The sequence below is a fragment of the Phaseolus vulgaris genome, chromosome 4 (genome assembly GCF_000499845.2).
Source record: "Phaseolus vulgaris cultivar G19833 chromosome 4, P. vulgaris v2.0, whole genome shotgun sequence".
In the NCBI taxonomy this organism is placed as follows: Eukaryota; Viridiplantae; Streptophyta; class Magnoliopsida; order Fabales; family Fabaceae; genus Phaseolus; species Phaseolus vulgaris.
In genome coordinates this window covers 40,581,467-40,607,297 of record NC_023756.2, presented here as the reverse complement: position 1 = coordinate 40,607,297, position 25,831 = coordinate 40,581,467, and the positions used below count along the sequence as shown (strand labels likewise).

At 37.1% G+C, this 25,831-nt stretch overlaps 2 protein-coding genes across 10 annotated transcripts; one reads left to right on the top strand and one right to left on the bottom strand.

Moving 5' to 3' along the window:
* Positions 1-429: 429 nt before the first annotated feature.
* LOC137837657 (protein phosphatase inhibitor 2-like) lies at positions 430-5,209 on the bottom strand. Of its 3 annotated transcripts, none has more exons than XM_068646749.1 (5): positions 5,129-5,209; positions 4,659-4,727; positions 1,952-2,064; positions 1,405-1,593; positions 430-897 (listed from the first exon to the last, which is right to left on the bottom strand). In XM_068646749.1, exons 2-5 carry the CDS (start codon positions 4,673-4,675, stop codon positions 641-643), a joined length of 576 nt encoding a protein of 191 aa, XP_068502850.1. In that variant the 5' UTR covers positions 4,676-4,727; positions 5,129-5,209; the 3' UTR covers positions 430-640. The 3 variants fall into 3 exon arrangements, with proteins under 3 accessions (XP_068502850.1, XP_068502852.1, XP_068502851.1); XM_068646751.1 differs by having other exon boundaries at positions 4,956-5,131; XM_068646750.1 differs by lacking the exon at positions 5,129-5,209 and having other exon boundaries at positions 4,659-4,833.
* Positions 5,210-16,697: 11,488 nt separating this feature from the next.
* LOC137837655 (putative FBD-associated F-box protein At5g22720) lies at positions 16,698-21,207 on the top strand. Of its 7 annotated transcripts, none has more exons than XM_068646740.1 (4): positions 16,698-16,939; positions 17,191-18,164; positions 18,312-18,514; positions 20,295-20,729. In XM_068646740.1, the coding sequence occupies exons 1-3, from the start codon at positions 16,912-16,914 to the stop codon at positions 18,483-18,485; spliced, it is 1,176 nt and encodes a 391-aa protein (XP_068502841.1). In that variant the 5' UTR covers positions 16,698-16,911; the 3' UTR covers positions 18,486-18,514; positions 20,295-20,729. The 7 variants fall into 7 exon arrangements, with proteins under 7 accessions (XP_068502841.1, XP_068502844.1, XP_068502843.1 ...); XM_068646743.1 differs by lacking the exon at positions 20,295-20,729 and adding an exon at positions 20,742-21,207 and having other exon boundaries at positions 16,736-16,939; XM_068646742.1 differs by having other exon boundaries at positions 16,760-16,939; positions 20,266-20,729.
* The last annotated feature ends 4,624 nt before the right edge of the window (positions 21,208-25,831 follow it).

Here is a 25,831-nt window from a genome sequence, read left to right as displayed (position 1 = left end):
CTAACTAAATTTATAGATGTTTCTCATTAAGATCTGCATATCAAAACTTTGACAATTATATTTCGAGTAATTAAAAATAATTATATAATTTTATATATTTATCAACGCTGGTTTAATATTAACTGCCTACAAGATAATTAGTCACTATTGAACATTTCAATAATCTCGTAATTATATTATATTAATCAAATATATATATATATGTAATTGTATATAATTGTATTAATTTACAATTATATAATCAATCGTATTTTTACATGTATTTAACCACATGTTTACATGTATGCAAGATACACAGATTCAATATGACCAATACTCTAATCCGAATATGATATAAATTCATAAATCGGGGCATAAATCTTCCCACCCAAGTCGCAACAGAAACACAAATAAGAAATGCAAATAGTTCCAATGGGATTTACCCTCACCTTTCACAATCCAACCTCAATTACTATAAAAATCAGGAGCAAATTCCTGAAAAACACAAACAAATATGGCAGAGTACAAAGTGTAAACGTAGCATGATAAACATGGTCAAGAAAGAAACTATTTACATACAATGATACAAAAATACAGTGGAATCATCTAGCTTTTTCTCCACCCACAAAATAAACTAATGAAAACACAGTGCGTTTTATTTTTATTTCTTCATAACTTTCTGAGAACCATTAGCTGTATGCGTTAAAGACTTCTTTCCCTCAATCTCCATCTCTTTTACACCATCACTCAGTGAAGAAGATGCAGATTTCTCCGACTTACAACGTTTAGAATTATTATCCTCGTCACCTCCATCCTCAAGATGAGATCCCTTCTGTCGCAACTCTCTGACTTTAAGAAATTCATCATAGTGGGCCTTTCTGTGTTCTTTGAAACTTAAGCTCCTATCTGTTTCAGAATCTGACAGTATTCCCAATCCAGGAAAAGCCAAGTTAGGTACTAAAAGAATAATACACAACAGCAAATCAACTCACTAAATTACTTGGAGAAAAAAAGGAAAAAAGAGTTTTATGTTTATCGAAGTGGAATAACTTCCTTTCATATGAGAAAGGAATGACAAGATTCCAATACTCTTTTACCTTTTTTTTACTATAAAATAAATCCTAACTCATTACCACACGATTTACTGAAATTTAAAAGAATATAAAGATTCCAAGTCTAACATTTTGCCCAGGCCCACATATCAGAAGTAGTTATCAAGTTTGGGCAGAACATGAACTATTAGCTATTAGTCACCATCGATGAACAAAAATAAGCCTTTCGGATTCAATAGTGTGAATGAGAGGCTCAAGAAATAAGTAATACTGTCATGTTCAAGAGAGAAAGGAGAAGCACACCCATTAAAGAAAAAACATGACACGATCAATGGGTAAAACAACGAATGAAAGTCAAAGAATAGTACAATACCATCGTCATCTTGGTCCATTTCTTCAAACTCATCCTCGGATGATGTCCAACCACCAGATTGCCCACTGCCTCTTCTGCTACTGGAGGCATCATTAAGAGCAGCAACATCATTAAGAGCAGTCCATATTGCTTCAGCATGCATTGTACGATTTTCATCATCAAAACTTCCTCGTACAGGGGATAAAGAACCTAAAAAAAGTACGTTCTTTCAGAAGAAAAGTTGCTGCACATGCATTTGCTTTTAAACTAAAGCACAAGAGCAAGTCTGAGAATAAAATTTCAAATGAGTTGTATCAACAAAGTTAGATTACTATATATTTTACATTTACAACCCAGACCTTGCTGAGGTCCAGATAAATGTTTGAATTTAGCTATTAAATGAAACCTTTTTAAAATACTGAATATCCAGTACAAGAAGAATAAAACAAAGTTCATAGTTAGCAATCATAAATACCTCTTATAATAAAATCAACAAATTATTTGTATAAAAGGTCTAACAAGCAGACATAATAAATAGAAACATGAAGTTTAAGTGATCTTTACATACTGTCATCATCAATCATAGGTTGATATGGAGTCTTGGGCTCAGTAATTTTTTGCCTCACAGGTTTGTTTGCCTCAATTTCTCCAATATTAGCCTCATCCCACCGTACACGTCCTCTACAACAAGATACCAAAAGCAAGATTCATAACAATAAGAGTAGGTAAGATGATGACATTGAAAGTAGGACTTTATACAGATAAGAAGATCATTGGAATACTTATAAGTACATATTGTCAGTAGATTATGGGTGGAAGTACAAATACTCCATCAAACATTTTCATCTTTCAATCAATTAGCATGCATTCACTCAACAGGCATGCAATATTCAATTAAAATTTCAAGTCTGATTAGGAAAATTTCTAAGACAATAAAAAAGAAATTGAACACACAAATGCTAGTCCCTTTCTTTTCTTTAATTTGATGCCAGTTGGATGCAAACATGTTTGTCTACCATCCCTTCAAATTTTCCTTTGAATATGCTTTCTCAGTAAGTAAAACAAAAACAGACTCTGAGAGTGTCATTGGGAAATTTTCTGTGGACTGAAAGAGAGTTATTTGGTAAATCAGAGCTCTATTGTCGGAAGAAAACAGGGAAGCCTTATAACCTTTGGTAAGATAATGGTTTTAGTAAGACACTCAAATTTTACACCGTACTTTTGGCACTAGTTTCTATTTGTTAGATATAATCATAAGCCTCCCCCTAATATTGTTGCTTAAACAGTAACACTTACAAGAATATGAAACTAAACATAAAGGATCTGTGGCTGGTACAGAACGCCAGTTAGCATAATCTCTCATGTTTCCAAGGTTTATAATACCATTATTACTTTTCTGTAATTGGTTATTCTGTTGATGTGTATAAATAACACTGGACCAGGGGAAAAGTTCAACCTCTGTCTACTGATTCAATTCAGAAATACATAAAGAACCTGAAGGTAAAAGGAAGTGTAGCAGAAGTTTGCAATGTTTACAATAGTATGGTAACAAATCCAAGATCACTTAAGAGAGTTCATAGGTTGTTTTTATTTTTCATCTACATTCCTGCTAGTGCATTTTCATGCAAAATCGTCTAAGTGACACTGAAAAATATTGGACTTTTGAAGCAAAGATTGTCTTGTTGTCTCCTATTCACATTTCCATCCTGCTCTGTGAATGTCAACAATGGGTACCTTCTCCTGGCCTTTTGCAGTATTTCCTTAACCATCAAATCATCCTTAATAGAATGAATAAGGATGACAGACTCTCAGCATACTGATGTTTTCCAATTGAGCATCTACCACAACAATATAATTCAACACTGGTTATTATGATCCACCTAAAGCCATTTTGGTTGCCACATTATGCCAACTATCTAGTGAAATTAGAAATTATTTTATAATTCCCAGGATAGTAACCTTCCAGAAAAACTGAAGCTCTCCCCTGTAATAAATTCCTAAATTACAAGCTACCACTTTCTCTTGGTTTCCCTTCTATTTCAATAACAACGTCCCCTCTAACTTACCTAAATATAGTTAATATTCTGTAAAACATAGAAAAATGCCCATTGATTCCCTGCAGTGCAATCTTTTCCTCTTCAACATTATTTATTGAAGGTACTACAACAATCATACCAAGCATCAAAATGGCATGATTAATTAATCATCTGAACTGAAATCTTGAAAATAATTTGCTTAACTTAGGACAGCACAGGAACCACTATTAACAACCCAATCACGAACTTGAAATACCCAAAGTGGCTTCTAAACAACTCTAAAACCTGGGGAGCAATCCTTTTTAATTCTGAATCTCCCGGCCAGCATATCACTCCAGTCCAGGCTTCACAATCAACAAAACATTACTTGTATGCACACCATAGATTTTCTATTTGTGCAAAATCCAGACCAAGATTTTGAAATGTTATACAACCTCATTCTAACTTAATAGGCTGTGTCTGTTTTGGGAAGTCACGGCATGCATTACTAAGAAGATAACAAACAAGAAAGGAAAATATTTTGCTTTGGGCTAAACCTCCATTAGGTTGAATTCTAACAAAATGAAACACACACAGTCTATAAGTAATATTGAACCAAAAAGTGTTTCTCTCCTCCAACTTCACAAATATATGTCCCATGGAAATTAAGGCACCTCCCTAGCATTGTAAGCCCTAAGAAAAGGACAAGTGCCCACAAAATATGTTACAGCTTAACATAGCCTACCATCTTATTTTTTTACTTATGATGTGTTCCTCAAATATATCAAGGCTTCTTTTCGTATCAACCAAAAAATAAAGTAGAAAACGCAAAAATACTGAGTATTTGACTATATTTTAACAATATCACATTTAGAAAAGAAATAGAACTATCTGTATTCGTATTATTAGTATCTGTAAAGAGAAGGAACATGAGAAAGGAATAACTTACCCAAGCCAGAGACACTCTCTCAGCCCACTTGCAAAAAAAAACACCCACCTTCCTCCCATTCCTTTATAAATAAACTTGGCTATATATCTCTATGTAACTAACTCCTCATTCCCTCTACTATTATTAGCTCTTAACAACCGTGACACATTATCAATTAAGCCTATTATCCTCATAAAACCATTACTCCACCACCAAGAAGAGATTCTTCATTTTATCTCTCTATAATATATAATATGCAATAACTAGTATTAAGAATTTTCTTGTCACAAACTATATAAGCAAATTAACATATAGATTTTTGCTTGCATTACCTCATTTTGGTAGACATGGCTTAGCTCTTCAACCACTGTATGCAAAGAATCCTCAAGTGGCTTGATCAACTGGAAAAATTATTGATTTTTGAGATCACAAATAATTAAAGGAATAAAATAAGAGGATAAATACCAAAGCATGTAAAATCTACGTAGAAAAATGTCAAATTTATTTACAATTCCAAAACCCTGATTCTAACTCTGGAGAATTTCACATCCACAAATTAATGCGAAAAAACTTCTAGGTAAACAGTTCTGAAATAATTCGAATAAAAGTAGACAAAAACGAATCCCTACCAAAAAAAACCTTGGAAAACTCTGTTTGAAAAATTATGCATTGAAATTAATGAAGTTGTGAGCTACTAACGGAGTCCAAAGAAAAACGGAAAGGGAAAGAAAATGAAGAAAAGAAAAACGGAAAGGAAAGAACATGAAGAAGGAAACAAACAGCGAGTGGGAGAGAATGGTACCTTGGAGAAGAGAGGAGAAGAATGTAAGTGTCAAGCGGTTGAAAAAATAGATTATCCCTTTTTTTATTTTTCGGATTTCTAGTTTTCAATTTTTATAAAATACCCAATTCTGATACGTTATTTATTTAATTTATAATAAAAATGTTGAATTGTATGTAATAATAGATTTATTTACGTAAAATATGAATATTATTTGATAATAAGTTTTGACATATGTTTTAAAACACGTTATCATTTTTATTCATAATTAAATAATATAATAAAACTAAATTAAAAACACTTTATTTTTAAAATTTATAGGAAATAAAATTACATATTAAAAAATTTATAGGATAAAAAATGAATTTAAGTCAAATTTACAATATACTCATAATTGTGTTACTTCTTAATTCATGGGAATTGAATATAAAAAATCATAAGAAAACATTAAATATGATTTTAAATTCCCCTTTGAATTCTTTAAAGACAACTATTTGTATTTATCTAAAACAATTTTCAATTTTTATTTGTAGGATTGTTTTCCAAAACGAAATTACTAAAAAAAACATCTTTTCTTTTTTTTTCCTTCCATACAAAAAAAAATGTCTAAGGAACAAAACTGTTTTAAGCTTTTAATCATTAAAAATACTGTTTAAGCCTTTGAGAACTTTTTCTTGTAGTGATTTATCTTTGAATTGAAGTTAAAGCTAAATACTAATTATTTCAATAAATAATGCATAAATTAGATTTACATGGAAAATTAAACATAATGACTAATATATTAATAAATAAAAAATAAATCAATAATTAAGATTTAGAGTTAACGTAAGAATCAAGAAAAGTGGCGTAAGAACTAAGAAAGCTATAGAGCAAGATCGGTGTTTTAATTTTAATAATATCAACACTTTTAGTATATTATATTCTAATTGTGTTTTTGTTAAGGATAAAAGAAAAGTATGTATATATAGTCATAAAAAATAAATAAAACTAATATGTGAATATAATGCACTAATATTTTTGTATAAAATATTTTATTTTACATTGAAAAATACAATTCTTAGTATACCCAACACAAATAATATATATATATATATATATATATATATATATATAACATATAGTATTTATTATAAGAAAAAATCTCCAAAAATCCCCAATTGAACTGTGTAAACTAAAACATTATTAACAAGATGTGAGAGCTCTCAAACATATATCTAATTAATAGTGTGTAACATATCACACTATGTTTTACAAAGAAAGTCATACATATTAAGCATGTTTTATTAAAAACTAACATTTAATACATTAAAAGCATCTTTTCAGTTTAATATATTAGGATGATACACATATCTTATTAAAATATATGCATACATGCTCATTTTCAAATATAAATTTTGTTTAACATATTATCAAATCACCTATAAAGTGAGAATAACTCATACTTATACGTGTTAAAGAAAAAAACATGTGTTGTCGAACGGAGTTAGAATCAAAAGAACGATTCAAGCTACTTCTTAGTTGGTCGGTTAATCTACACCTTACTCCTTTCTCTCAGCTGAACTTCCACATTCTTTTCTTGCTCCTCCTCCTTATTAGCTCGAGACTCGGATGGTACCTGTAAAAGGTACTCCGACACTCAAGTAAGGATTCGGTATTCGGCACTCGGTGTTATTAGTACTAGATGATGACGTACCTGATTCTTGGAATTTGTGCCTATTTATATGATTACCATGAGCCCTTTGTTATTGGGATGGATTAGGGATTTGGGTCACGCTTAGGAGTGCATTACATAGCACTTGATCGTTGATTAGTCTCATTAATCCTGTTTACACGTAATGGTTTTGGTCATGTCAGTCGATTTAGACTAGGTGTCGAGTTACGATCTTGGTCGTACAGGTCGTATCAGTACACTTGCCCTTCAAGCTCGAGGATGGTTAACCCGAAGAGTATTTATGCAAGATCGTTGTGACACTTGGGCTTCTCGAGGTGAGACGTGACGTTGGCGGCATCGAACGCATGACGTGACCTGTAATGATGACTTAGGTTCTTTGGCTCCATTTGTAGTGGATCGTTGGATTGAAGGAGATCCAACGGTTGAGATGAGAGTGGTGCTTCGTCTCCCTTCCCTTTCAAAGGCTATAAATAGTGATTCCCTACAATTCTGAGTTATTGCTTTACCTACTCCAACATCTGAAATCTGATCGTCCTGGCGCGTTGCTTTCCCTACACTCCGAAAGTTTAGTCATGTCTTCTCCCTCGTCGTCTTCCTCTTCTTTTGGATCCTCCACAATCGAGCCCTTGTCGGTCGAGGCAATTCAAACGTTGCCCACTGTGGAGGATTCTGTAAGGGCTGATGACTCAGAAGGTGTTGTCGACCAGTCAGATTCAATTTCTCATTAAAATATTATCTGTGTCCATTACTAATTAATACTAATTGACTTTGGTTTTTATATAATTATGTAGTGTATTTTTTACTTGAAATTAACATGATTACATCATCAATAATAATAAAATTAAATATTAATTTATGTTTATAGATTCAACTTTTATGTTGTTGTAGGGTTTAATTTTTTATTTTCTTCATTCCTACAAAAAATAAATTTTAAACTAAACATTTTTAATTTATTACTTTTTATTTTTATTTTGTAAAAACTCATTTCTTTCTTCAATGATTATATTTTTAACTATTTTAAACATTAAAAATATATTTTTTCACAACCAATACATTTATTTTTTTAATGCATCCAAAATAAAATTCCGGTTAGATCCTTTTGAAAAGTCATCCCATAGTTCGGGATTTGACTGGGTTGATTCCAAGGTGACAAAGTTCATCTTTGTCTATAGGGACTCGTCTTCCATTGACTCCTTCATGGATAGACATCATCTCTTAAGGGAAAAATTTTCAAAATTTTCATCGAGCCCGACGGTAGGGAGCTCTTTTTTTACGAGCTCGAACGCTCCAACTTTCCCTTATATTGGACCAAGACCCCTACTCACTTCAGGCAATGGCCTCGTCCAGCCGCCAGTGCCGAGGAGCGTGAGGTTTATGATTTGTTTGATAGCCTCCGGAGAAGGCTTCCTTCCCGAAAGATCTTTTTGTATATAAGTCGTCCCAGAGGTGAAATGATTTTTAGGGTATGCTTGTTTTATTTATCGCTTTAATCCTCGGTCGGTATGCGTTGTTAACTAATAAATTTTCTTTGTTGCAGATATTATGGCAAGAGAGTCTCCTCAGGCGGTTGACATCTTGACTGCCTTTTGCAATAAGTCGGTTGGCAGGGCCAAAGGAAGTCTAGAGACGGTTGCTGTTGGCAACCCTTCCACTCTTGGGGTCGGACCCTCCACTGCCCCTAAAGAGAAGAAGAGGGAGAAGAGGGACATTGCCACCACCACTCGGTCACTGAGCGAAACTTCGCGACGACTCCCTCATCCTTCTCCTAACCGGCTCGAGAGCCCTTCACAGGCCAGAGCTCCCACACCCAAAACCACTGTTGTCGATCACCCCATGGCGCTCTTTGGTGGAGATTCAAAATTCTCCAAAGTGTTTGTATCGAGTTGTCACCGAATGATGAGAACCTCCTTACCTCAGTGTCCGAGAATGAACTACTCTCAGCCTCGATCGAGTTACAGTGTCGAGGGTTGTGTTAGCTCGGTTAGTTGTTGATACCCGCAACCGAAAGGTTGAGGAGATATCTCGGCTAGAGCATGAGCTATCTGAGGCCACCACTTCTCTAAAGTCGTCGCTGGAAGCAGTGTCAAGTTATGAGTCAAGGGTGGTTAGTGCCTCCACGTCCTCGGTACCCTTTTTTCTGATAGCCACTCCAGATGGTACCCCCCCAGCAACAATCTCTCAAATCCGGAAGGGGCCTTCCCAGTTGGACGAGAATTTTTCGTCCATCTTCCTAACTTCGCTTTGCATCCTCCAGACAAGATCTCCCTTTCTGAAAACTACTCAATCGGACTTTTGCATTGTACTGGTTGGCCGCTCGGAGCTTGCATGCGATCTCCCGGATTCTACTTCTATCTCGGAGCTCGCTTATAAGGTCGAGTCTGACCAACAGACTCTCATCGTTGAGGGACAACTTGAAGATTTTCCTTCTAAGAGATGGCTCCCCTATCTCAACTAGAATCATGTCCTCGGTGCTGTAGGTTAGGCTATAGGGTGTCTCTTGTGTGGTAGTTTGGGGCGTGCAGCGATACGCTCATAAAACTTCAATCAGCTCCTCGGTCCACCGTCCTTTCGCTATGCCGAGTTACTTCTTTAGCTTGTTAAGGATGATATGGCAAGAACTTCGTAGAAAGACTACAACCCTCGATCAATGAACTGCGGACCGTTATCAGTTAGGATCGTGTGGGGGATTCCAAATCAGCATACAATGCTTTTCCACACGAAGTTTTGGACATTCTTAGCTAAAATGGAGGCGAGGGGCTCAACTTCAATCCACTTAGTGAAGTAATCTACTCCGACCAAGAGGAATTTTGTTTGTCCTTTGCCTGGGATGAAGGGACTGATGATGTTTATTCCCCATATAGCAAACGACCATGGACACACCATGTTGTGGAATGTCTCGGGCTTGAGGTGAGATAGGGGGTCGTACTGTTGACACTTGGTGCATTTCTTTCACATATTCTGCACAGATTCGCTTTTGACGGTTGGCCAGAAATACCCGGCTCTGAGTACCTTTGCGACCATCATTCTTCCGCCCAAGTAGTTCCCACATGCCCCCTCATGGATCTCTCTAAGGATACACTTTGTCTGCTCCTTAGTGATGCATTTTAATAATGGCCTGGAGTACCCTCTTCTGTAAAGGTCCTGACCGATCATAGTGTACTTGACACACTACTGCCTCATCATTTTCTCTTCCTCCGACTTGCATATGCCGAGCTCCAGGTATTTAATGATTAGGGTCATCTATGTGTCGTCATTGGTGATTGCCAAGCATTCAACCTCTCCCACGCTGGGATTTTTCAGGAAAATTTGTACCTCGGACCTGTGATGGCTCTTCTTCTTAGTTGTAATGAGCCGAGACAATGCGTCGACCCTCATGTTGTCCTCCCGACAAATGTGTTCCACCGTTACCCTTTTGAACCGAACGATAAGGTTGGAGAACGTGTGGTACTATTTTTGCAACAACAGTTCCTTCACCTCAAACTTCCCTTTTATTTGGTTGACCACTAAATGGGAGTTGCTTTTGCATGCCACTTCGCAAGCTCCTATGTCGTACGCCAAGTGTAAACCAGCTAGGACAACCTCGTACTCGGCTTGGTTGTTGGTGGCTTTAAACTCGATTTTGAGTGCTTGCTCGAGAATGAGGTCGCTCGGACCCTCGAGGATGACACCAGCTCTACACGCCATTTTGTTGGACGATCCATCAGCATACACAATCCGTCCGAAAGGTTTTATTGGGGAGTTAGCTCGATTGACAAGTCAGCTAACCATTGGGACTTGATTGCACCCCTGGGCTCATAGCGGATATCAAATTCCGAGAGCTCACTGACCAACCTATCATGCGCCCTGCAAGATCTGGCTTAGATAAAATTTTAAAAATAGGATAGACGGTCCTTACCGTGATGGTATGATTTTGGAAGTACGGGCGTCTGGCTGTTAGGATGAGGGCAAACACAACATTCTCTATCATTTGGTATCTCGTCTCAACCGTGTGTAGCGTCCAACTGATGAAGTATATTGGGTGCTCCTTCTTTTCAACCTCTTGTACGAGAACCACACTGGCTGCCTCCTCCAAGACCGACAGATAAACTATTATCGATTTGTCGGGTCTCGGCTTTTCAATGACCGTCGGTGAGGACAAGAACATTTTCAGCTGTTGGAATATTTCTTCACACTTGTCATCCCAACTGAACTTCGCTGCTTTACGAAGCAATTGCACCATCGGTTGTATTCGGTCGGCCAAACGAGGGATAAACCTTTAGAGGACAGTAAGATGCCCTGTGAATTATTGCACCTTTTTAACGTTTTGAAGGCTTTTCATTTCGGTTATCGTCCAACATTTTTCCAGATTCGCCTCAATCCCTCGGTGGGTTAATCTAAAACCCAGGAACTTACCTCCCTCGACACCAAACGCACACTTTTCGAGGTTGAGCCACATGTTTGTCCTCCTTAGAGCTTTAAAGACTTCCTCCAAGTCCTTGATGTGTTGGTCACATGAGTTCGATTTTAGTACTATCGTCCACGTAAACCTCCATGTTCCAACCGATAATCCCCTTGAAGATCTTGTCCATAAGCCTCTAGTAGGTCGCTCCAACATTCTTCAGATCGAACGACATTACCTCATAGTAATAGTTCGCATCGTCCGTCATGAAGGTGGTTTTCTCTCTGTCCCTTGGGTGCATGCTTATCTGGTTGTAGTCAAAGTACGTGTCTAAGAAATTGAGAATTTTGTGGGCGGCTGCACCATTCACCAGTCGGTCGATATTGGAAGCGAATATGAATCTTTAGGGCACGCTTTGTTGAGATTTATAGTCCACACGCATCCTCCACTTGTTGTTAGCCTTGGTGTCCATGACTATATTGGCCAACCAAGTGGTGTACGACCTCTCCTATGAATCCGACCGACAGTAGCTTCTCGGTCTCTTCCTTTGTTGCCAACCTTTTCTCCTCCCCCAGCTTGCGCTTCTTCTGGGCTACCGGACGCGCCTCCTTGTAGACCGAGAGCTTGTGGATAATGATATCCGGGCTCACTCCCGAATATCAGGTGTTGTCTAGGTGAAGAGATCAACGTTACTCTTCAATGCATAGTGTACCAGCTCGGCCTCGGCCGTAGCTTATGTGAGTTGATTTTTATATGTTTTCATTTATGGTGACACTTTTACTTAAGATTAGGATTTTAACAATTAATGGTGAGGACCTAAGGAAGATTCTCACTGGACACGAACTTAACCAAGTGGTTAAATAAGTGTGAAGGTTCACTTTATAGAGGCAAAAATGAAAAACAAGATATGGTGAGGATGAGATGCAATTGCAGAATTGAAAACGGGCACAAGATTAACATTAATGGTGGTCATGGCCTCCTAAATGATACTCATGATTATGAGTGAAACCCAATAACAACAAATAATAGAAACTAAAGAGACAAACACATAAAATGGAATGGAGAAATGGAAGGAAAATGGAATAGAAAACTTATGATGGTGGGTGAGAAATGTCATGCCACTTGGAGGGTGGTGTGTTCCAAGATGAGTGTGTTGGCCGCCACTTGAGAGCTTCCCAATAACTCAAGATAAGACCTCAAACCTAAGACGACATAAGTCTCACTAAGAGCTCACACAATTTGTGCAGAGTTTCTTTACTTCTCAAAATTCAACATGTAAAATACAATGGATAAGCCTCCTATTTATAGGTGAATGAGCCTTGGAAAACAAGCAAGAAGGGTAGGATGAGAAAAAGAAAAAAATGAGGAGCCTTAGGGTTTGATCAAGTCAAACCTGCACCCTAGGCTTGTCCCTCTAGAAACTAGGTCAAATTACCTTCCTAAAGGGCTAGGAACAAGCTAAAATGATACCTACACCCCCTATTATGCTAAAGGCACCTTATTTTAGTATATCTTTTCTATTTGGACCCCTAAAGTGAACCCAAATTATTTACAAACATATTCTATTTTTTAAGAAGACCAAAAGAAAGAACTTCTAATATTCGGGTTTATAGCTTATTCTTCTTTTGCTGATTCTTTCTCGAGGCTCTGTAGGGCCTAGCTTTGTATCTTGAGATGATTGACCCTTTTGGAAAGTGCTTGTTGTGTCCTTAGTTATCTGTCAGTTTGTATCGGTAGCAATGGTCGTGCCCACACAAGTGTTGTGTTTCTCATCGAAGAGAGGAACTTGGCGTAAATCTTCTTTAGCTTGAAGCCTCGGCTCGACCGTTCGGGGATCCAGGTTGACTAAAGCGACCGTATGCTCTCTACAGACCGACTGAGCCTCTCTTCGAGGGGACTTCCATCCTCGATAAGATTTTTGTCTAGGGGATTGATTGCGATGGGCGTCCTGTCGTGTAGGCTCTACCCTTAAGCTTGTTGCATAACATTCTCATGCTATTTTCTGATCTACATGCACCATGAGAATATCTCATGATGTCGACGAGAACTTCATGACCAGATGAGGTGTGGAAACGATCGCCCTCAACCTGTTAATGGACGATCGCCCCAACAGGATGTTGTAGGAGGTGTTGGCATCTATCACCCGATACCGGATTTTAATGGTCTTTCTCACCTCACCCTCGTCGAAGGTGGTATAAAGTTTAATATATCCTCGGGTGCCCACTCTCTCACCCGAGAAGCTGACCACTTGATCGTCATATGGCATCATCTCCTCTTCAACTATCCTCATCTGCTTAAATATTTTTCAGTAGAGGATGTCCACTAAGCTCCCTTGATTTACCAACATCTTCATGATGGTGAAGTTGTTGATATCAACCGATATTACCATAGGGTCGTCCTGCGAAGGGTCAACACTCTTGAAATCCTCGTTGGTGAAGGTGATGGGCGAGATCCTCGGTCGAAAAGATATGGTATTCACCTGTTGCACCGCCCTCAAGTGTTTCTTCCTAACATTGTTCGAGCTACCTCCCCTAACAAATCCCCTAGCAATGGTGTTGATGACCTCTCACCCACCCCTTACTCTTCCTTCCCTTCTCAGAGGGTTCTCCCTTCTCGGCCGATGCTCAGGTCGGCGGTCGTCCTCTGAGGAGAGTAGTCCCTTCGCCTCGTCCCCTCTTCCCTTCGTGGGGATTGCTTCGATCCTCTGCCCCCTGCACGAACCGATGAAGATGTCCGACTTGGATAAACTCCTCGATCTTATCCTTCAATGCCTGACACTCCTCAGTGGTATGTTCACTATTTCTATAGTACCGACATCTACGAGTTTGGTTGACGTTCTCAGGACTTGCAGCCCTTCTTGGTCGTGGATTCAAATCGACAGTCAAGGTCTCATCTAATATTTTTCCCCTATCAGCGTGTATCTCGTGAACCGGGACCCACGGTTGTCTCCGTGCCTATCTCCTCGACCAGCAGAAGGTCAGTTTTGACGCTCCTTCTCTTTCTCTCTCCCCTTATCGTCGCCTGCCTCAGCTCGGGCTTGATTCCTGAATTCCCTTAGCTCTTCCAGTTGCATTAACTTAGCGGTTCTCTGCCTAAGCTCATCAAAGTTTGTAGCTGGCTCCATGCACAAGCTGTCAGCAAACGGTACCGACTGTAGCGCTGTGACAATGTGATACATGGCCATTTATGAACTCCAATTCAGGATGTTTAGGGCTACCTTTCCAAACCTATCCATGAACGCCCTCAAAGATTCGCCTTTTCTCCTGGTGAATATTGACCAGGGCGATAGAAGTCAAGTGATGCGGTCGGTTGATATCGAACTGTGTCTCAAACTTGGACACTAGCGTCTCAAAGCAGTCGATGGAGTTTGGAGGAAGCTTCGTAAACCAACTCAAAGCTCTTCCTTTCAGTGAGGTGGGGAACACTCGGCACATGACTGCACTATCCGAGGTGTACACGTCCATATGCTTGTCAGGGTCAGTCGTACTGGCATAACGGTCCCTATTAAAGTCTTTCCACCTAGCCGATAGCGGTACTCCGATCACAAAGTCAATGAATGGGTGTCAGTAGGTCAGGTCTAGGGTATCGCTCGTAGGGATCGACCTATTCATATAGGACTCGTCGTTAGCCTCCTGGGTGTGGATCTTATCCTTCGACTCTTTGACGGTTCTAGGGCCGGTGGGGGTGGTGAAGGACCTCCCAGTAGGATGGGTCGGCCCAATAGATGGACCCTCCTCCACAAACTTCTTCATTCCTTCATTCTCCTTTTGGAGAGTCAGAATCTCATCCTTATTCTTTCGCTTGGTCTCCTCGTTCCTTCTCTTGATCTCGACCATCTCTCTTTACAGAGACATCAAAAGCGCCATCTGCTCAGCATCAAACATCTTCTCGTTCACCATGCTTTTGGTTGACACCATCTACTTTCTTCTTCACGCTAATTCTCTCGGCCCCACGGTGGGCGCCAATTGTTCTCGAATGGGGTTGGAACCAAGAGAATGATTCAAGCTACTCCTCGGTCGGTCGGTCGGTCTGCACCTTGCTCCTTCCTCTCAGCTGAACTCCCACGCTCTCGCTCTCTTGTTCGTTCTCCTTGCTAGCTCGGGACTCGGATGGTACCTGCAAAAGGTACTCCGACGCTCAAGTGAAAATTCAATATTCGACACTCAGTGCTATTAGTACTGGATGATGACATACTTCATTATTGGAATCTGTGCCTATTTATATGATTATCATGGACCCTTTGTTATTGGGTTGAATTAGAGAGTTAGATCATGCTTAGGAGTGCATTACCTAGTGTTTGATCGCTGATTAGTCTCGTTAATCCTATTTAAATGTAATGATTTTGGTCATGTCAGTTGGTTTAGATCGAATACTAAGTCCGGATCTCAGTCGTACGGCCGTATCAGTACAATATGAAATTGAGAAGAAAAAAAATGTTATGTAAAAGGTTTTACTTTTTATTGTCATTTCTCTCATTTTTTCCATAATTAAAAAACTCCTTATAAGCATTTTCTTTTTATTTATTTTTTCTGTTCATTCAAATTAGATAATGAAAAGAAGGTATATTTCTAATTATTTAAACAAACAAACTTATATTTTATTTTCATTCTTTCTTTTTATAAGTTTGAAGTGCGCATTTATATATTAAATATGTTTTTAGATGAATTTGGTTTAGTTTTGGTTTCCACAATTTTGTTTAGTATTTTGCCCCTCAAAAGTTTAAAACTAGGGATTTTAGTCCAAAAAAATGATTTAGTCCCATATAATTTTTTTTAAAAGAATAATAAAATTATTAATAATAAAATATTTTTTAATATGACACTATTTATTTTCATTCCATATCTTATTATTTTTTTCATAACGTTTACTTTCAATTATTTTTCTTCCTCTTCTTTTCTCTTTTACTACCTCTTTTTTTTTTTTTAATTTCCTAAGATAAATTTTTTATTTTTATTCTTTTTTAATTTTCAAATAAATAAATTTTTTATCTGCTCCGTTGGCATCCGAGAACATTGTTTACTCGGATAGAAAAAACAAAATAAAATCAGTTTGTTTCTATTGAACTGGAACGATTGAAAGGTGTGAAGTTGAGAGAAAGGAATAAAAACCATTCCTTTTGTGAAGCGAAAGAAACACAATGAAAAGCAATGAAAACTTAAATTTTTTATATAATACTATTAAAAAGTCAAAACTACCCTTAATTTTATTTGTATCAAATATTTAATAATATTATTATTAATAATAATTAATATAATAAAATAATAATTAATAATAATTAATAATAATATAAATAATTAATAATAATAATAAAAATAAATATACTTATTTATATAATAATAATATTATTATTATTAATTATAAAAAATAAATAAATAAATTATTTTATTAACAAACTTCAATAAATTTTATTCACAAATTTAATCTATCATACCTAAAACCAACTATCTCACTTTCTTCTTAAATTATTCTAAATCGAAATCTTCAAATTTTCTCCTCAATCCAAATCAATAAAAAAAAAAAACATTTTATTATTCTAAATCGAGTAGTTCAAATCACCTCTCGATCAAAACCCATAAAAGAAAAAGAACAAAAATTATGTCTAAAAAATATGTACATGGAACACGCGCACCCTCGCTAGAAGATATTTTGCCTAATAAAGAACAACGTTCTTCTACCGATTAAAAGCCCATAGAAAAGCGCTTATAGGATTTAAGGCGAAACTTGAAGCTCTAAAGGGAAAGTGGTGGAGTTTGAATGATCCAATCCCCAATCGCCGCACAAGGTATTTCTACTCCCTGCTTCCTCAATGATTTTGGATACTATTTATTCAATCATTCTAAAAGGGACAAACCCGAAATTTTATATCTTAATGGAAATGAAAAGTGGAAAAAAAATTGTACTTGACTTCTAAAAGGGTTTTCTTTCATTAGATCCAATCCTAGTATTGGTATTTGGCAGTTGTTATCTATTTTTGTTGACAATTTTTTGGTGTAATTGTGAGAAGTAAATTTATGATATGTTTGAATTTCTTAGATCAGGTGTGGTTGAAGGAAAAGGGTCATAGAGAAATTGAGGTTGAAGAGGGAAAAATGCAGAGTGACGGGGATGGAAAAGAGGACTTGGACAGGCTCAGTGACATGCCTAACTTTGTCTTACTTCATATAATGAAATTTATGAGCATGAAACAGGCTGTTCAGACTTGTGTCTTGTCTTCAAGATGGAAGGAACTATGGAAACACCTAACTGATTTAGCTTTGAATTCCTCAGATTTTACCAATCTTACACATTTCAGCAAATTTGTATCTTGGGTTATGTCGAATCGAGACAGCTCCATTTCACTACATAGTCTGGATTTGAGGCGTAAAGGCTGCATTGATCATGAACTTCTGGATAGGATCATGGAGTATGCTGTGTCACATGATGTCCAGCAGTTGACAATTGAAGTTAATTTAAGTGTTATAGTTGGTTTTAGGTTGCACCATAGTGTCTTTTCTTGTAAATCTTTGACATATCTCAAGCTTTCCATTTGGGCTGTTCCTTGGATGACCCAACTTCCAAGTTCCTTGCAGTTGCCAGCACTGAAAAGCTTGCATCTTGAGCATGTAACTTTTACTGCAAGTGAAAGTGACTGTGCTGAACCCTTTTCAAATTGTCACATGTTAGATACTTTGGTCCTTGACCGTTTTAACTTGCATCAAGGTGTGAAATTCCTCTGTATATGTAATTCCAACCTTTCTAGTTTGAGCATTGGTAGTACCATTCAAGAAGCACCGTACAAATTTGTGCTTTCTACTCCAAACCTTAGATATCTTTCTGTGATGCGTGATCCTCTTCACCAACTCTCTGCGTGCAAACTTTGTTTTCTCGAACAAGTAAGCATTGACTGTGAAGCCTATTTTCATACTCATTTTGAACGGACGTATTCAGCCCTTATAAATTTGCTGCAAGTGCTTGCTGATCATGTAAAGATAATGATACTCTCTTCCAGTACCCTTAAGATTCTACATGTAAGTTACTTTATTATGTTTTTCCATTATATTTTACTTTTCACATTGCCCATAAAATGTCCCATGTGCCAAATTTCTATCCATTAGTCAATCTTGCTTTTCAAATTATATTTCAAAATGTGTCTCCAATAAACTCTCTTTGTGCAGGGTCTCTCAACTTTTGGTTCAATGATAACTCAAATTCCTTGTTTTGTTCAATTGAAGTCATTGAAATTGAAACTGAAATCCCCGACAAACATATATGATGAGGGAGTTAGCACGATAGTAGAATACTTACTTCAGAAATCCCCATTTGCCAAAGTGGATGTTATAAATTGCTGAGTGATATCCATGCACACTTAAATCTTCAGGTAGCGTGTTTTACATATTATTAAGTTTATGCTTCGTTAATGTTTTCTTCTCTTCCTGATCCTCGCGTAGTCTCTTCTCAATTCTTAGAGCCACAGCAAATAAAAAAGTTTCTATATTATGAGGTCCTTTTTACCCCCTTGTAGCCTTTTTTCTTTTCTATATTTGGCTTCGGCAGATGAGAATTTTTAAGTATTACTGGGGAGCTATCTGTATGATACATACTATTTCTCATTCTTATCTCAAATATATTCCCAGTTTGCCTTATGCAGGCTAGGGAAAAATAATTCCGTATGTTGTTTTATTCATTAAGAATTTATGGGTGGATAATGAATTGAGAATGCACAAGGAAAAAAGGTTTTTGTTTTGATGCATCTTAAATTACAGCTAATATTATTAAGTGCCGGTTGATTTGAACTGTCTTTGAAATTTTTTTGTTATATTTATTGTAGTTTTAATCATCTTTGGAGAAAAGAACGGTTGAAGGGGGGAAAAACCAAAGGGACCGCTCAATAGGATGATGAATATGAAGTTTCTTTGTTTGCTGGTGTTATAGGCTGCATCATTGTCAAGTTTTATTTAATGAAAATGGATTAAATAGTGTTTTTCTGTCATTCGGGCTAGAATATTTCTGGGCATAATTATGTTCAATTTCATATTTTGGGTTTAGTTTCAAGGAAGATCTAGATACAATTATTTGGAAAGCATTTCAGTAAGATCTAGAGGGAGTTCTTCAATATAGAAAAGAAATCAAGGAAACATCTGTAATCTAGATTTAATCTGACATAATAAAACCCCTACAGTTTCATGTACTATTTTTTCATTAGACAGTTGGTAAAAAGTAGAATAACATGCAGTTGGATATGCAAGGTTGTTTCCTTTTTTTTTTTTTTTTGCTTTTTGGTTATACAGTAAGATTCACCAATGCCCAGTAGGAAGTGGGTGAATTTGGATTTCAGCTTTTAGGTGGTGCTTTGTCATCTAATGTGATTTTTAGCTGAATATGTTTTCACTGATAGTTTCAAAAGTACCTCCATCCATATTTCTTGGTCAGATTTCAGGATTTTGAAAAGGGAATGACGTTAATGACAAAAAATTTGTTTTCACCATTTCCTTTACAAGGTTTACTGAGAACTTTTGCTCGAAATAGTTTTATTTGAGGATGTTGAATATATCCCCCTTTGAACGGAGGATAAAGTTGCTAAAAAGCTGAAGTTTGATGTTTCAAACGTGAAAGGGAATTAGATAGTTCCCCGTGCTTAGTTTATTTTAAATTCCAAACTTGATTTTATTGCTCTGTGCATTTAGTCTGTAAATATGACATGATACTATTTTCTGGTACATAATGAATTTAGAGTCCAAATGGTGGATGATATTAAACTGATAATCTAAGCAGAAAATCTCACACAATGATTTCTTTGAAAAGAACCATCTGCTGCTGCTATTGTTTCTAGCCGTCTAGGTTGCTATTATTTACAGACATTTGCTATCTGTTGGTGCCTGGTCAGAATGTTTTGCCAAAAGAACATGCTAAATTTGAGCAACAAACTACGTAAATCTTGGAAGAGACATGGAACTGTGATTCATGCCATGACTAAAATGCTTGAGCAACAATTATGGTTTAATTTTCACTACTTTTTACTGAAAAATCTTTCATAAACTATACATTTTATATTTATTTTTACTTACATGGTTGAAATAATTTTTTTTCGATTCAAAACACTGACAGAATGTCCTCTTGTTGAGGACTTAGACTCATTTTTTTGTTCTTTTGTTTTCCAGTGATATCAAAATATCTTAGTGACGATAACTCATACTGTGACCATCATAATTGAAGTGGCTGTATCCAGGCAATCTATGATGTCTTCTATAGTTCAAGCTATTAGAGTGCTATTCTTAAGGTTTATTAGCTTTTGGATCTTTGGATGAAAGGATATGTTAATGATAATATTAATACACATTAATAGTCCAATTGTAATTTCTGCCCCTCTTTTTTCCTTTTGAATGTTAATAGATGAGCCAAAATTCTTCATAATTTGCATTTGTCTTACGGATGGTCTGTGTTGTAGTGGTACTAGTGTTATGGAATGGAAATTCTGTGTATCACGCCTCTACCAATGTTTGGATGTAATGTAATTGAATTACTGGACTTTGGGGTTGTTGTATTGTATGAACTCATGTCAATTTTATAATGATGAGTATGTTTATCATGTCTTATCAATTCCTCAGGAACTTACTAAATGCAAGTGATGAGATGAGTTTGTTTACTTACTCAGAGTACCTAGTACCGTTGAGAAATATTTTCCTAACATGAACATGTGAAGTGAGCATCTCTGATTACCTCTGTCGGATTCAGATGCATCAATCCAGCGATATCATGGACTTGGACTCACTTAGCCACACTTTTCATGTTAACATTCACTTCATGACACATTTATGTCACTAATGTATCCCAAAAGTGTCAAAGTGCATCACTTGGAACAATATTCTCTATCACAACATGCAGTTTTGGAAAGTAACAAGAACAACTTTCACTGTCCATCTAAAGCTAGACTTGCAATCATCCAAGGATTCTTCCTCCACCTTTCACTCCAAAAAGAGGAAGCTGGTTTGTAACCTCCCACAGACATAACAGATTTTCTTTTTCTCAGAAAAGTTTTTACAGGAAAGGAAATACATCAATTTTTTTACAAGACCTATTAGGAAACAAAATATTTAATTGTAACTATTGATAAATTCTTAGGCAGTCTAAACCAAAAGAAATATTAAAAAGAAAATGAAAAAAAAAAGTTATTGTTCCAAATTCATTTCCTTCCTCAAATTGAGAAAAACACTTTTTTAATTTCTGGAATCAGATAACATCTTTAAAGTTCACTACCATTCAAATATGTCAAATGTCAATACAAACATATATTTCAAATTGGAGAGCCCGAACCAATTTTAAAAAAAATTGAAGGACAAAAACGGATTTATGTAAAATTCAATTAAACATAAGTAATTATACTTTTATTGTAATTAGGAAATTGTACTCCAAGTTAATTAAAATATTGCTACACAATAATCTATTTAATTAGTTTTTATTTTCTCAAGCATCGTAATTTAGACAAATATTAGTTCACCATATATAAAATAAGCTTATATAGCTAAAATACACACAATAATCGATACTTTAAAATTTATAGTTATAAAAAAATTAATTGCAAATAATTCTTCAACAAAAAAATCCAGAAACAACATTTATACAAAAGTTAGACACTATTAACTATTGTTCTCGCCGGCTGACCTGGTTTCGGTCTGGTAGGTGAATATCTGACCTTCTTTCTGATGCTGTCTTTTGATGCTTTAAATTCTCAATGAGGAGAGTTCCACCTGTAGATAAGATTTTGATGATCAAGTCAGTAAGAACATATATTATGAGTTATGGGTATAGTAAATAGATTTACACTTACCTTTATCAGGGTCTTGGGGCCCTTTTATAGCACTTGTAGATCCTTCATTTAGGAGTTAACAACCATAAAGACATTTTGTTAATATTTATCCTTTAATTTGGAGATGTTCACAGAGCTTTATCTCTAACTATTTTTATCTTTATATGCCTAACGAATTTTGTTACATATTTATTTAATATATTCTGCCAATTAGTTTTGGACTAACTTCTTCATATGTTACCGAGTCGACCTTTTCTCTACGTTTATTGGGCTTGTTATCGTTATAGGCCAACCAAATACCTTACCCCTTTGATCAACTGAGCCTGAGGAGCGTGCTTACGTGCTTGGTCGGGTCTCGAGCACGTCCGACCAATACACAACCCCCAACCTCGAGTTGAGCAGGACGAGGCAAATAGGTTTTAAATGTCTGAAAAGACGTTAAGTCAGAGAGTAGGTGGCTCACAACTTTCGAAGCGTCACTTGATGGGATAGCTTTTTGATAGCCGTTAACGATATTGACACGTGGCTTATGATCAATGGTCACAAACATATGTCGTTTCGTTAACCCCCATTTAACTTAAAGAAAGTCGCAAGCCCATTCTTTTCTCCATTGTTCTTCTTCCACTAAGACTCAGACAAGAAAGAAAACTTTTCCCTATGCCACCGTGCGTCTCCGCAAACCACCGTGAACCAGGTGCATTTTCTATTTCATGTTTAATCAATAAAACTTTATATCTTGCTTCTTAATGTGTTTTCTTGATTTACACAATTTCCATGTTGAAACATTTATCGTACTTGTATGTTTGCTTATGCTCTAGTTATTTTTAAGATGGATTATGCCTTCGTTTATCCTTGGGCGAATAAAGAATTTTTTAGAGAAACCTTTGTTTATACTAGTTGTTTGAGAATTAGGGAGTTGAGGGAATCAGGGTCCTTAAGCAAAAAAGATGAAAACTTGGTAAAAGTTGTAGCGTGTAGAGAGGGTGAGCCATAATGTTGCGATGAATCCTCAGACCTTGATGAACCCTTTTGTTTTTTCTATGCCACATTTTTTACTAAAGTTCTGTTGTGTCTTCCCCTTTCTATTTTTGAAAAAGAACTCACAACCGAGCTAAAGTAGCTCCTGCTCAGTTGCATCCGAACAACTGGGCATTTATTCGAGCTTTCATCATTTTGTGCCTTCAGCTCGGTATTTCACTGACTGTGGAGGTGTTATTTTATTTTATTTAATTAAAACAATCTAGTCGGTAGTTGTGGTCTTCCTTAAATGGTGATCCTAGAAGAGGTTTGTTTACCCTCTTCCAATCTTCTTATAAAAATTTCAAAGGCTGATTCATTAAAGTTCGTGCCTCTGTTGGAGACCCATCTTTACTTGATGGCTTCCCCCTATACTGCTCGCCCAATCCTCGTTACCAAAGTGCATGACGCCTTGAAGATTTGTCCCCAAGGGTGTATTTGTGAGTTCTTGGAAAACCCTAAGGTCGTCTTTGACACACCAACACTTTTGACAAAAGAGTACCTCCCGGGTTCTCTCAAGCCTATATTGGTATATACTCTTTTTAGTCTTATTTTTTTTAGAAATGATGGGAATTTGTAAATTCTAAAAATAGTTTTCTTTATTTTGTAGCTTTCTTCAATAAGAAAAACCGAGTTGGCCGAACGTGCCAGGCGAATGAAGGCAACGTCCAAAGATACCTTGACGCTGAAAGAGACTACTCCTACTAGTGCCATCTTAGTACAATATGAGCAAGATGAACGTACAACCTCTGGTCCCGTTTTTAAAAGAAAAATATTAGAGACTAACCCTCCCTTCGAGCACTCTCACTTAGATGGTCGGGCTCCAAACCAGGATGATGTGACTTGATTTTAGATTTGTCCATTTTAAGGGTGACACTTTGTTTATGATTTGGATTTTAGAAATTGTGAGGTGAGACTTAGGGAAGATCCCCACTGGACACGAACTTAACCAAGTGATTAAGTAAACCCCTATGGCCTGGACTCTACTCCTCGTGATTCTCTGGGGAAGACTAGGTGTTGAAGCATTAGCTAGAAGTGGATCCTGACCTAGCCCTGTATCTTGAGTCATGCTCTAAGTCATCCTCTTGGAAGGCTAAGCTTGGTCAGTGGGTGCACTCTCTCTCAGGTACTCATCACAGGAGGTGCTAACTGTCCAAGAATGCGAGTAAGTGGAAAGCTCCAAAGGAAAAAGTTTGTGGGACCCGAGCTTTGATATATTGACCCACTTGAACTTGTGCCTCCTACTAGTAGAGGATAGAGCAAGACTGGAAAGCTAGGAGGAACATCGACTCCGTCATGAATCCAAAAGCCTCTTTGGTCAAGCAATTGTCATGGCGTGCTTGGCTGGTAATAAAGTGGAGGATCGAAAAGAGGTCAAGAACAGGAAAGCTCGGCAGATTATCAAGCTCCAACGGGAAACCGAGCGCCTTTGTGCCGAGGTTGACCGCTTACATTCTGAATTAGTTGGCAAGACTCAGGAAGGGCTTATGCTGAGTGTAGAAAAAACCAACTTGATTGAAAAGCTTAACACTTTAGAGAAAAAGATGGGAGGCTAGGAAGAAGAGATGGCTCGCAAAGAGACCGAGCTCGCCGAGCTTTCGAAGACTATCAACACGATGAAAGATGATGCAACCCAATCATATATCTTTGGTTTCGAGGCCGCTATGTAACAAGCAACCATCATTCATCCTTCAGTGGAATTCTCCCTACTAAGCCCATGCAAAATGGTGGTCAACGGGAAACTCGTGGGGGAATCTTAATTATGTTTACTCATTTCAATGTTTAACTTTCATGAATCATGTTTAATATTTGTATGTGTGTTTAATTTTCATGAACAATGTTTAATATTTGTATGTGTGTTTAATTTTTAACCTGGACACTACCTTAATGGTCTTAATCCCTTTGGATATTTTTAGTTGATGATTATTCCTAGTTATGCCCCTGATAACTTTGCCTACTACCTCATAAATGCATGCGATAACTCGCAAAGTAGATTTGCCCAAGCATTTAGCATAGTTCGGCTAAGAAAATTATGAGTTCCTGACCTGGATTTGGATGGAGTGCCCAAGATAGTGAGGATGAACCCTGATTAACAAGTTAGGTCGTCATTGAGTGACCCCTCTAGGGCTTGTGAAAGCTTCCTCGCATTCTTTCGTCCAGATGAAACGATTATTCTTTTTGAGACACTGGAAATACAAATAACCTTTATCGCCACTGGCAGATAGGAAACGAGAGAGGGCAGCTATACGCCCTGTCAGCCTCTGCACTTCCTTTACATTGGTCGGGCTTCTCATCTCCATGACGGCTGCACATTTATCAGGGTTTGCTTCAACTCCTCTTTCAGTTAATAGGAAACCGAGGAACTTCCCTGCTTGTACTCCGAAAACACATTTTTCGGGATTAAGCTTTAAATTATGTGCCCCTATAGTGGCAAACAAATGCTCTAAGTCTGACACATGTTCACTTGCCTTCACCAATGTGACCACCATGTCGCCCACATACGCTTGTACATTGGAAATACAGATAACCTTTATCGCCACTGGTAGATAGGAAACGAGAGAGGGCAGCTATCCGCCCTGTCAGCCTCTGCACTTCCTTTACATTGGTCAGGCTTCTCATCTCCATGATGGCTGCACATTTGTCAGGGTTTGCTCCAACTCCTCTTTCAGTTAATAGGAAACCTGTTGAACCAAATGGTGTTCAAGCTTTGAAGAATCCAAACCCTTTTGAAGGATGTTGAAGGCTTGGTTGTGCTTGGTGTTGCTGTGCTGGTTTAGAATAGATCTGGGGTAGTTTGAGTATTGTAATCCACCCCTTGATCGAATCTAAAGCATAAGCATCTCAATCTTTGTGAAAGTAAAATGTTTTCAAACT